Raw genomic sequence first — 13160 nt, 5'->3', positions numbered from 1 at the left:
AATTTTCCTTTTCAAAGGGAAAAATTAGTATACCTTGAAATTTGTTTCTCATGACTGTTTATTTCTAATGCACTGACCCTTTTATGTAACCAAGTAAATTTATAAGAAATCTTGGAGCAACATCTAAATGCAAGCATAATAAAACAACAACAATAACAAAAGTAAAGATTTTTGTATAAATTTAAAAACATTTTTCACGCCATTTATTGTGTATCTTGAAGCCACTTCTCTTTACAACAGGCTGTCTTTACTAGGAGTGAGTGGAAATAGTTTTAACTCTTTATTCAAAACTAAATTTTAAAATAATATATCTAAAATGATATAGAAGTTGCACTATATTTTATTCAGGTTGACTTAAAATAATTTACTCTCTCTTATCCATGAAATTGTTTCAAATATGCACTTGGTCATCTAAACTTTAGTACTCAAAGAGAAGAGCACTTAGAAACTCATCTCAATATGAAAAACACATAATAGGATATTATTGATTTACTAGTATTATTACTTATACTTTATATAGATTATAGATATATTTTTTTCTTCAAAACTGAAGTCAAAAATTAAACTACCTGGAGTACTGGGAGGTTCCGTGGTACTGTAGTCAGATGAGCTTGTCACACCTATTTAATACAAAATGATTAGGTTGTTTATGTGTATCTTTTAGTTGTTAAAATATGAAAAAAGGTTTTAAAATCTGATGGGAAAGCTATGGCTCCAATTTCAGCAATGCTAATGCTAAAAAACTTAAAACCATGTGAGGTTGCATTATATATATATATATATATAGAGAGAGAGAGAGAGAGAGAGAGAGAGAGAGAGAGAGAGAGAATTATCCACTGAACAACCTGCTGGAGTAACAGAATGAAATGCCTTGCCACTAAACGGACTGACACAAAATTACTCTATTCCAGATCAATTGCCATAAAACTTATTCAGGAAAAGAGGTAAGGATTGCAGAGAAAGGGTTCCAGGTCTCCTATCCCAGTTTCAGTCACACTTCCTCCCACTTTAAATTATTTTACATTTGGGAAATCTAGCTGCCATTTCAAAATGTCAATTGAACAAAGCATTCTGCATTCCTAAAAGCTGGAAGTGTGAAAATCACGAATCTAGATGAACAGAGATATTCGTCTCAAGATGTGAAATGTCAAGGGAACCACAATCTGCCATTTTGAAGCCACTAGATTTACTGCCATTAAATATACTACCAGAAAGAACACTAATCAACAAAAGTCTGTCTGATTGAGAAAAATGAAAGCAATTGAAAGCTGACTTTCAATGAGCAGAAAAATCTCAAATTAGCAATTACTCCACAATCGAAAGATAGGAGGCAATTACTTCTCAGTACATGTCTCAGGAACAAACCCTAAGTGTGTATGCCTGAGCTAATGGCAGCAGATCTGAGGGTCAGAAATCCAGCGTCCCTGAAACCATTTGTACCAACTGCGCCTAAAGGAAGTCAGTGGCAATAAATTACAGGTGATTTTAAATTTCTCAGTTCTGTTGAAGTGTTGACTTCTACATTGATGTCCAAAACTTAAGAACAACCCCAAATAATTATTGTTTCTATATGACCAAGACTTTTTTGAACAGATTGATTGATGACCAATTCTGACTGAGGTCAACCATTACTACACTACACTGTATCTATTACTAATTAGACTTCACTAAGTTTCCAGAGGCACAAATACTAAATCCAGCCCAACATGTTGTACTGATGCTATCTGCTCATTTTAAAAAAGATTGTCACTGGGAAATATTTAAATACATCTTATGACTCTACTTTTTATGCACAAAACCTGAAGAGTAATCCCTACAACCTGATTTTCCAGTGTTCCCTTTTTCATTTTAACCAACCTTTTTGTTCAAGACCATTGATGCCAACTCCACAGGACAGAATTACCAAGGCCAAATCCAAATAAACCCTTCTTTTACCACCAAGTCCAAAATGAAAAGCAAATGAAAAATGAAACTGTTATCAGTCTCAATAAGCAAAGGATGTAAATTATTTGTATTTTTTTTTCTTAATAGAGACTGGATCAGAATCCCTGAGCCACTGACACGGAAGCCAAAGCCCATGGGTTTACCAACAAACTTTTTGCTGTTCTTTCCATTTCCACCAACCTCCACATCTTCTAAGGTAAATAGCTCTGACACAAAAAATATATAGATTTACTGTACTTTATTAATCCATATTTCTTTCCCTAGCTTTAATTTTTTAATATAAATTTCTATTTATCCACACTTTTATAAATATACTTTTTCCTGATATTTATTTTTCAAGAAAACTGGTTCGAATATGAGTAATAGAACTTGTAAAGTTCTAGTCTAGTGTAGTATAACTTATAAAGCATTGCAAAAGTCATAGAAATATAAAACCAAAAGGTTTCTGATCTTATGTCAAAACTTGTGAACAAGAGAATTTTTTTAAAATATTATTTTATTGACTAAGAGAGAGAGAGAAAGGAGAGAGAGAGAGAGAGAGAGAGAGAGAGAGAGAGAGAGAAGGAAGAGGGAGAAGGGAGATATAGAAATATTAATTGGCTGCCTCTTGCTCGCCCCTACTGAGGGTCAAGCCCAAAATTCCAGGCATGTGCCCTGACTTAGGATGGGGGGCAGGAAGAACTAGTGACCTCTTGATGCATGGGATGATGCTCAACTAACTGAGCCACACTGGCCGAGCAGTAAATAGCTCTGACACAAAAAATATATAGATTTACTGTACTTTATTAATCCATATTTCTTTCCCTAGCTTTAATTTTTTAATATAAATTTCTATTTATCCACACTTTTATAAATATACTTTTTCCTGATATTTATTTTTCAAGAAAACTGGTTCGAATATGAGTAATAGAACTTGTAAAGTTCTAGTCTAGTGTAGTATAACTTATAAAGCATTGCAAAAGTCATAGAAATATAAAACCAAAAGGTTTCTGTTCTTATGTCAAAACTTGTGAACAAGAGAATTTTTTTAAAATATTATTTTATTGACTGAGAGAGAGAGAGAAAGAGAGAGAGAGAGAGAGAGAGAGAGAGAGAGAGAGAGAGAGAGAGAAGGAAGAGGGAGAAGGGAGATATAGAAATATTAATTGGCTGCCTCTTGCTCGCCCCTACTGAGGGTCAAGCCCAAAATTCCAGGCATGTGCCCTGACTTAGGATGGGGGGCAGGAAGAACTAGTGACCTCTTGATGCATGGGATGATGCTCAACTAACTGAGCCACACTGGCCGAGCAGGAACAAGAGATTTTCAGTGGCTTCCCCCAAGTCCACAGAAGGTTACTGAGAAATCCTGAGGACAGAAACTGGATATCTTCCTTCCAGGTCCAAGCCCCTTCATTAAAGCATTGTATCTATTTGCCTCTTAATTAAAATGTTTAAATTCCTGTTGAAGATAACACAGATCCTTTAAGAATCAAACATAGTTTAAAAATCTTTCCCATGTGTTCCTCTAGCAGTAAGTCTGTATTTGTCAAAAACACCACCAGTCCCTGCTTTGCTCATTGATGATTTTTCTACCAAAAGAAGAAACTAAGAAAAAACTTAGAACACAGGCAGCGCAATTAGAGCCAGCTCCATTTTTTTTTTTGCATTCTCCTCAAATCCACTTGGGCCAGATGGATCCTTACCAGCTTCGTTTTGATTTGAATCAGTGGCAGCAGCATCCGTACCACCAGAGTCAGTGCTGTCAGAACTACTTGCCGTAGTGGTTTCCTCTGCAAAAATACAATCATTATCAGAGAAAAGTTGCATTCATTGACTGGTCAAGAAATTGTACTATACATATTGCTTGAACTACGCCTACATTTCAAATGTAATGTATATTCCCCCTCCTCTCCATATGTCTTTCCACATATACTTCCACACTGTAATCAGGGGTGTGCATGGCAACCAGTTTGCCAGGAGGTTTGATAGAATTCCATAAGAGTTTCATTGTGTTCTGTATAACATGAGCAAACAATTAAACATCTCACTATCGTAAAAACAAGTGTTAATGATTATTAGCCATACCAAGTTTGTCAATTTCAAAACAGATGACTGGTGTCCTTCCTGAAAATATCTCAACTGCACCCTTACACCCAAGGCTCTTTCTCCCTTTTCAGATATCACAAAATGAACTCAAATATTAAATTTTAATATGAAACATTGAAGTTATTTTCCTCACGGAATCTCCTTTCCCATTTATGTAGAGCTATGAAATATAGATATTTCAGGGACCAGGCAGGTAAAGTAAAAGCCTGAATTGGCCAATAAGGAGTAGTTTATTGAACCAGAGAGGACATGCCTCATCTAAAGAAATTTAATTCCCCCTGCAAAAAAAAAATTGTGAGGCTACAAACTGTTTAGAAACCCTGCTTTATGCTATCACTCAGCAAATTGACTATGAAAGTTAAAGAGAAAAATACTGATATAGAAAATGAAATGTGGTTGCTAACAGAAACATGAGAGATTAAATTTGGGTCCGGAAGCATTTTAAATTAGTAACTTATACTTTATAAAATGACTGATCATCATAATAATGGTACTAAGTAGAAAGATGACAGAAGAAAATAAAAAGTATCGGGGAAAAGTTTGGTTTAATGTAAACATCTTTGCTACAATTCTCTAAAGACGGAATTCATCACTTTCAATGGCACTGGTATTAGTGACTTTAGATGATTCCTACTCCACTGTTACTATTAAGGCCATGAACTACAAATAAAACAGAGATTATCAGGTTCTCCCAAGTGAGAAAGAAGCCCCTGTTTCCTAGGTAAGCATTTGTCTCTAGCAGTACCTGCTGGGGTGTCCTCTAGCTCTAAACTCTCAGTGTCTCGTCGCTCTCGCCGCCTGTCCTCAGCCTTTCCTGGAGAACCATGTTCTGTCTCGAAGACCGAAGCAGCAACAGATTCCCTTCCGTGTGAGTCATCAAAGGGTGAACCTGCAACCAGTAAGTCACCTGGTATGAGAACAGGAGATTTCATTTGAAAACAGCATTGCTGTCACAATAAGGTGACTTGATTGCGACACTATGAAAAGCCACATTTTATTTTGCATCAGCCTTGTTTTTCTGGCAACACTTGAAGCAAAATATGCTACTGATTGACTTAATCGCCATAGTCACATCTTTTTGTCTTAGTTTTAAGACTTCAAGAAAGACGAATACAATGGTGATGGAAGGAGTCTTGATTTGGGTTGGTGAACACGCAATACAATATACAGATGATGTATTCTAGAATTGTACCCCTGAAACCTATATAATTTTGTTAACCAATGTCACCCCAAATAAATTCAATTTAAAAAGAAGACGAATAGAGCTGGGAAGACGTATCAGATGTGTCCTAGAAATTCTCCTTGCGGACAGAGGGCAGGGACTTCCCTGTTTCCTCCTCCATTGCTAAGCCCCAAGTTTCAGTCTCCAACCTTCCCCCATCAAAATATGAGTGTGGACAGTTGAATCCACACTATCCTTGGCTTAGTAATAACTGGTAATTTTAAGAAAACATATCTGTTTCTCTTTTCCTTATATCTACAAAGATTAAAACCTTTACTCATAATTTAATGGTAGCATTCACCTCTTCAAGTCTTAGTTGAAAAGTCATCTCAATGAGGCATACTCTGAGGATTTAAAATTGCAACACCATCCCGTTCTAACACTCCTAACTATTCTTATTCAGTCCAGGATTTTATCATCTTGTCATATACCATGTTACTACTTATAATGTTTATTGTTTATTGACTGTTCATTCTACATTTTGAGCTCCATAAACTCAAGGTGTGTTTTTTTGCTTGTGTGTGTTGTTGTTGTTGTTTTGCCTGTTTTATTCTCTGAGACATCCCAAGTGTCTAGAACAGTGCCTGAAACACTAAGGACAATCAACCAACATTTACTTAACAAATGCATTCGTCAACAAAACACTCTTGTTAAGGTAATGTACACTACATTACATGAGGTATTCTATGCTCTCTGTCATACCACTTATTTTTTTGATCTCCCAAATAAAATTAAAATACTTTAGAAGTGATAATGCCTTAATGAATACACTATTCCCATAAAGTTGTGGCAAACATGCATTTTGGTCACTGACTAGACAAGAAAACGAAATTCATGATTTATAAGTAAAATTTGAAGACTATGTAAAAATAAGTACAAATAAAAATAAGACACAATTCTCCCTAATGAAAATAAAGGAAAAGAGACTCCCCTCCTCTTTTTTAGATCCTTTACTTTAGAAAACTTGTGAGTTCTTTATCTACCTCTTTGATCTAAAAATGCCTTATAAGAAAAACATATAAAAGTAATCTTGGGCTATTTTGATTGTTGTATACGTTAGACTGGCATGATAGTAAATTTATAATGATATTAGCAAAAATATTATTGTTAGATTTAAGGAAAATTCCATGAAAGCAGTCTTGATTTGCTGTGGCTTTTTATTTTGGTGGCTAGGGAAACAAAATTATGGATAATATTCCATGATATTCAATTGCCCAAAGGAATCAGTAGTAAAACTGTTAGGACTAGATTGAGTTTAATTAAAATAGATCACTAAGGAATTAATCCCAGAGTGCAAAATAAGAGCATGTTTGTTCAATAAAAATATAGGAAAGTAAAACCTTAAATCCACATCCACATTTCTCATGTAAGTATGTGATTTTAGAAAAGCTAACAATCAAAGCAATTTCCCATTTCAAATGTCACTACCTTATAAACAACTGGCTAAGTATTAAAATGTCTGACCCAAATTATACAAAAATACACTAGAATACGTTTGTTTGTAATAATAAGGAAGATTTCATGAAATGTTTTAGTGATTTTTCCATATGCTTTCTTTTCAAATAAAAGTACTGCTGCTGTGTTGTTACTTGGTATAAAGAGTATAAGAAAAGAAAACCAAATAATTTACCTGAACTGCTTTCAGCTACTTCATTATCTAAAGAAAAAAGAAGAATTGCTGTCATTACTAGCATATTTGACAGATTTGCCAATAGAAAGTGAATCTTGATTACAGTCATTTCTTGTCCTTGGGAGGTGTTCCCACAGAGATAGGCTCATTGAGTTCAATACTCAGACATGAATATGGAAATTATCCAGTGACCATGGTATGTTTATACCCCTTCAGAACAACCTTATAAAAAGAATACGTGTGCCAGTCCCCCAGCCAGTTTAGAGTACAGCCTAGATGCATGAGTTAGAACGCAGCAAAATACAATAATCCTTGGATGATTGCAAAGGTTCTTCACAGCATTAATTATTATTCAGTTGGTGAAATGCAGATGTTTTAGTGAACAGATTTTTTTTATGTTGCAAAAATACTGTGTAAACTTAATTTACTTAATTTGAACCAAATGACCTCAATTTTTATTTTATAACTGGATCCCATAAAATTAATGTACACATAGTTTACAAATGATTTAAGGGTTATTATGGTAAACCAAAGTGAATTTTCTTCATATTTAAATAAATAACATATAAATTTGCAAACTTGTCAAGCTCTAGTAAGTACAACTGAGTCAATGACTCACAATAAGAGTGAGTATATACAACAAATGGCATAATTTACATATAAAGATATTTTTATAAAAAACATCAAAATCATTGTTATCCAAAAGAATTTTCATAATAATTATGTGAAATTAAATATAACAGAATGGCAACAACAAAATTTTACATAAAGTTGCATATTGATTATATATTCAAGAAACTTCAAAAAACATTTTGGGTAACATTTTTATTTGGAGACTTCATGGATTGCAGGTTGTTGGTTATTTTTCAATGCTTCTCCATACTCTGTAATTTTTACAAATTCCCTAACTCAAACTGATGACATTATTCAAGTGAAAGTCAAAGCATATGGTCATATACTAAGATAAACTTCTAAAAATTAGAACTGTCCCAGAAAATCAAGGATTTGTGGTCAGCAAACCTATCTCAGACCTATAGGTGTAAATTAAGACAAACAGCCAACACAGCCAGTTAAAAGACAACGGGGTTCCTATGTGTGCTGATAAATTGTTACCAAAAACAAATTGTGTGTACTTGCACAAATACATGCACACATATTTAGCTGAAGGCTAAGAAGAAATGGTTTACAGATATGGTTTGAAGATAATATAAATGTTTCTAAAAAATGCATAATAACATATCCTCCATATAGGTTAAAGACCTGGAAGAGTCTCTCTAAAATATAAGTTGAGTTATATTAAACAAACAGAGTTATCATAAAACCCATGCATGAATTTTATCCATAAGGAAAATCCCACAGTGTCTCAGTGTGCACTCTATTACTACAAGTACTAAGCTAATGAGCTTGGATTGATGGTGTTCTCACCCCAGTTGACTGAAAGAAGTAAATAATATTTGGAACTGTGTACAAAAAATGCAGATATAGTGATTCTATCAGGATATAGAGCTGGATGTTTAACAGAAGTAGGAGACAGAAAAGCAGACACAGTAACTCAGAAACCATCTCTGGAGTAGGGACCAACTGTTTTGTACCTATCAGTAGATTCCAAGGGCAGCATTGCTTAATATGTATTGTGATAACTGGTATGCATTTTGATGTCCTCAAAGAAAGGTTAAACTATGTTTAGCCCTAGCAGGTTTGGCTCAGTGAGTAGAGCCTTGGCCTGTGGACTGAAGGGTCTTGGGTTTGATTCTGGTCAAGAGCACAAGCCCAGGTTGCGAATTCAATCCCCAGCAGGGGGCGTGTAGGAGGCAGCCAATCAATGATTCGCTCTCATCATTGATGTTTCACTCTATCCCTCTCCCTTCCTCTCTGAAAGTAGTAAAAATATTAAAAAACAAAAAAAGTTTAAACTATGTTTAGAAGCCCCTTATCTTCTTGGGTAAGCTCTCCCTCTCCCTTCCTCTCTGAAAGCAGTAAAAATATTAGAAAAATAAAAAAAAGTTTAAATTATGTTTAGAAGCCCCTTATCTTCTTGGGTAAAACAAAATATCTGTGGCTCATTTCAGAAAGTATATCTTGTAAAGGATTTGGTTACTTTCAGAAAGAAAAAAATCTTTTAGGCATAAAAAAATCAGATTTATGGTTCTAAAATATTTTATCAATTCAAAACAAATATATACTTAGTGCCTGTCCCATTTTAGCTGCTGTTCTCAGCATTGTGAATACAGACTGAACAACATTGATCAAAATTCTGTCTTTGAGGAGTTTACAATTCTGTGGGATATATGAGAGAGGAGCCATGGCAGTTCACTCACAAAATTAAGTGTGTGTGAAACATCCATTTTCTGTATTCCACGTTGCTGGGGATATAAATTGGCGCAGCTATTATGGAAAACAGTTTGGAGGTTCATCAATAAATGAAAAATAGAACTACCATGTGGCCCAGCAATTCCACTTCTGGGTATTTATCCAAAGAAAATGAAGTCACTGTCTCAAAGAGATATCAGCATCCACATATTCTTTGCATCATTTTTCACAATAGCCAAGACCTGGAAACAAACTGAGTATCCATTGACATATGATGGCTAAAGACATGGGATAGTATTCAGCCATAAAAAAAGGAAACCTTGCCTTTGGTGACAACATGGATAGACCTTGAGAATATTTATGTTAAATGAAATAAGTCAGACAGAGAAAGTCAAATATTATATGATATCCCTTATATGAAACCTAAAAACCTCTAGCTAATGGAAACTAAAAATAGAATGGTGGTTGCCAAGAGTTTTGTGGCAGAGGATGTGGGGAGATATTGACCAAAATTACAAAGTTTCAGTTATCAGATGAATAAGTTTGGGGGATTTAATGTACAGCATTGTGACTAAAGGTAACAATATTGTATTATATACTAAAAAGTCACCAAGTGTCTAGATCTTAAATGTTCTCACCACACACACACAAAAAGTTATTATGTGAGGTGATGGAGGTGTGACCTAACCTTAGTCTAATAATCATTTCTCAATGTATATGTATATCAAATCATCCAATTATGCTGTATACCTTAAGCTTACACAATATGTCAATTATATCTCAATATGGCTGAGAAAATATTTCTGTGTTTCAAAAGCAGGCTCTGTATACACCTTGAAATATCTAAGATAAATTTCTGAAAGGTACTGACCTGACTTTAGTCTAAAAAATAGGGCTCCACCATCTGTAAAAAGTAAAAAAAGTAAAAACATCATTTTAAAATTCTAGCATATTTTAAGACAATGAAATTAATCTTCTTGTTTTCATTATTTTTATAAATTCAATATGTGCTATCAACTTTTATATTAATAACTATTATATTTCAATATTAATTTATTATTTTGGAGTTTTTTATTTATTAAATAACATCTATATAGATCTAAGTGATACATTTACCTGTCAACATACTTAAAGTTTTCAATGTCAACTCATATTTGGAAATATATGGCCAAACATATTAAACCCACAACTTAATTAGTACTTTATATCCTTGTAACACTATTAAAATATTTTACAGCTTTCAATCTGATCTAAATTTCACCTGATTTTATTTCCCCTAAACATTTTCTGGTTTATGTGTTTACAAGCAGTGAATTAGATAAAAAAAAGAAAATCAACTGTATAGATTTTACTCTACTGACAGGATGGAATATCCTGGGGGGAAAATAAGAATTAAATATACATATCTATTTCATGCCAAATCTACATCTCCTGTAACTGGAGTTTTTCCACTTAGCTAGGGAAGTGGGTTTTTTTGTGTGTTTTTTTCTTTCCTTCTATACACTTATGGTTGGTTAAACAATACAATTTTTTTCTGGTTGATTATATGGATACCTCTTAAATGTCTGCCTTCTTTACCTTCCAGCTCTCAAGCCTTACCATCCTGTGATCTACTGAAAATCAAGGGAGTCTGGTTTGGAACAGAGACCTCACTGACAAAGAGCAATAAAAAGTCACTCGGAGAGTCTGCAAAAAGCAGTTTTCCAGGTTTTTCTATTTCCTACCATAAACTTATAAATAAATACATAAAACTCTGAATTTTGTCACTAAATCACTAATCTTTGAAATTTCTATTGAAATCGTTTCTCAGAAATATGATGCATATCTAAGAATTTATTTTAGAAACATATTCCAGTTCTGTGGTGAATTTAATAGACTAGCAAATACTTTTAAACACATTTTTTGAGATATATCATTTAATAAATTATTTGAAAATAATGTATTTTTACTCAGTTACTTAAGAAGTAAGAAATACATTCATGCAAAATAAAGGCAAAAATGTTTATATTTATGCAAAGGAGAAGCAAAAGATATAACAAAGTGCTAATGAGATTATGAAAATCACTATTACATAAAGCAACTATTTTCTAAAGGTCCGTCAGATTATTTCCCAGGTGGTATTGTTTAAGGATAGAAACATTTTCTCTTAATCTTAACAAATAATTGCAGTCCCCTTTATCATGACTTCTCATAAAAAAAGTAAATTATACCCTACTCCTAAATTTAGAAAATACATTTTAAGTGTAAATATAGAATGAATCTTCTCCCTTTTGCAGAACTTTCTTCTTTGTTTGGATGTTAATGTTTTTCTGCCCTGTTCAGAAACAGAATTAATTGGCAAGAAATACATTTGTTTCTAACCATGTTTTTCTCAATTTTTAATTAACAGAATTAATCAATGATGTCCTACCTTTCAATTAATTTCAGAAATCAATTAATTGATTGTCTGAAATATCCGGGGGAAATCTTAGTTTAAGAAATTTTCCCAACAAAATGTTCTTTTGGTGATGAATCAGTCTTTTAATTGGTGATATTATCATTATTTGAAGGTCTTTAGTCTTAATGCTGCTATAACTTTAAGATAGTCATTAAAGGATAAACTGTGATGAAAATTAGTAACAAACACTACATACATCTTGAGTAACCTCTTCACAGATATTTCTAAGCAGATATATCCTGAAGACAGGCTTGCTAAAGCTGAAATAATATCCAAGAGGTTGAAAATCCAGGTGTATGTTTTTTAATTTAGTATTTTACTCTAAGATGTTGGAAAAATTTTCCAAGGAAAAAAATGTTTGAAGTAGAAAACACCAAACAGTTAAGCAGACGTATACCTAGATCTATCACATTTGAAAGGATCTTTCAGTTAGCCCCTTACCTTTGCAGAAGACACAAAGTGTCACAACCAAGTACAAAGAGGTCAACTTCATGGTAGTAATTTGGGACCTAGAAATAGAGACAGGTCATCCTGGAGAAACAGATCCACAGCGGACCCTCAAACTAGAGCTTTTATACCCACTCATACCACCGTCTCTCGTCATGGGCTAGGCGTGGTAAACTTAGTGATGACAGAACAAAGGTAAATATCACGGCATGCCAAAGACGAAATCCATTTCAAGTCAGGTTTGTGTTTTATTTATATGACATCTTCTGTCTCGGACCCAGTACAGTTCATGCCAAACCCAGCCCTGTGCAAACAGCGAAGGCAGGAACTAAAAGCCTCAGGATTAAACACCAAACAGGCTGATGATATGCATTTATCTATCCCCTATTCATCATTGCAAAAGCCTTAATACCTCAAGAAACTCAAATATTGTAATTAAATATTTCAATTGCCTCTGCCTTCACAACAAACGTGTTTTAAACATTAGGTTACCTTGAAACAAAGAACTCTTTATTTATTGACTAGAGGCTCGGTGCACAAAATTTGTGCATGGGGGGATGTCCCTCAGCCCGGCCTGCACCCTCTCCAATCCGGGACCCCTCGGGGGATGTCTGATTGCCTCTCGCAATCCGGGACTGCTGGCTCCTAGCCGCTCGCCTACCTGCCTGATCGCCTCTAACCCCTCTGCTTGCCTGCCTGATCGCCCCTAACCACCTCTGCCTGCCTGCCTGATAGCCCCTAACCACCTCTGCCTGCCTGCCTGATAGCCCCTAACTGCTCCCCTACCAGCCTGATCACCCCGAAATGTCCCCTGCTGGCCTGATTGCCCCTAACCGCCTCTGCCTCACCCTGCACCCAGGACCCAGGATTCCCTCCTCCAGCTGGTTGCAGGCACCCAGGATCCAGGCTTCCCTCCCTCTGGCCAGCCACAGGCACCCATGACCTGAGCCAGCTTCACCAGGGCGGCCGCAGCCGCAGGGGACTGTGGGCTGGCGGCTTCACCCCGGCCGCAGCCATAGGCACCCGGGACCGCGGGGCGGGTGGCTTGTCCCTTTCCTGGGCCACAGCCTGGCTGGTCCCCATTC

The 13160-nt window shown here is 35.2% G+C and overlaps 1 protein-coding gene across 1 annotated transcript in view; it reads right to left on the bottom strand.

Annotated features, from left to right (window-relative positions):
- MUC19 (mucin 19, oligomeric) overlaps positions 1-12188 on the bottom strand; it is a 114087-nt gene extending 101899 nt beyond the window's left edge. Inside the window, exons 1-6 of the mRNA XM_014529528.1 lie at positions 12070-12188; positions 10063-10095; positions 6882-6908; positions 4775-4936; positions 3627-3713; positions 570-620 (exon numbers count right to left, since the gene is read on the bottom strand). Of these exons, the coding sequence (XP_014385014.1) occupies positions 570-620; positions 3627-3713; positions 4775-4936; positions 6882-6908; positions 10063-10095; positions 12070-12121 (412 nt within the window). The 5' untranslated portion in view covers positions 12122-12188. The remainder of the gene's footprint in view (positions 1-569; positions 621-3626; positions 3714-4774; positions 4937-6881; positions 6909-10062; positions 10096-12069) is intronic.
- Between the last annotated feature and the right edge of the window lie 972 nt (positions 12189-13160).

Source organism: Myotis brandtii, unplaced genomic scaffold (genome assembly GCF_000412655.1).
Source record: "Myotis brandtii unplaced genomic scaffold, ASM41265v1 scaffold686, whole genome shotgun sequence".
Taxonomy (NCBI): Eukaryota; Metazoa; Chordata; class Mammalia; order Chiroptera; family Vespertilionidae; genus Myotis; species Myotis brandtii.
This window is presented reverse-complemented; position numbering and strand designations above follow the sequence as displayed.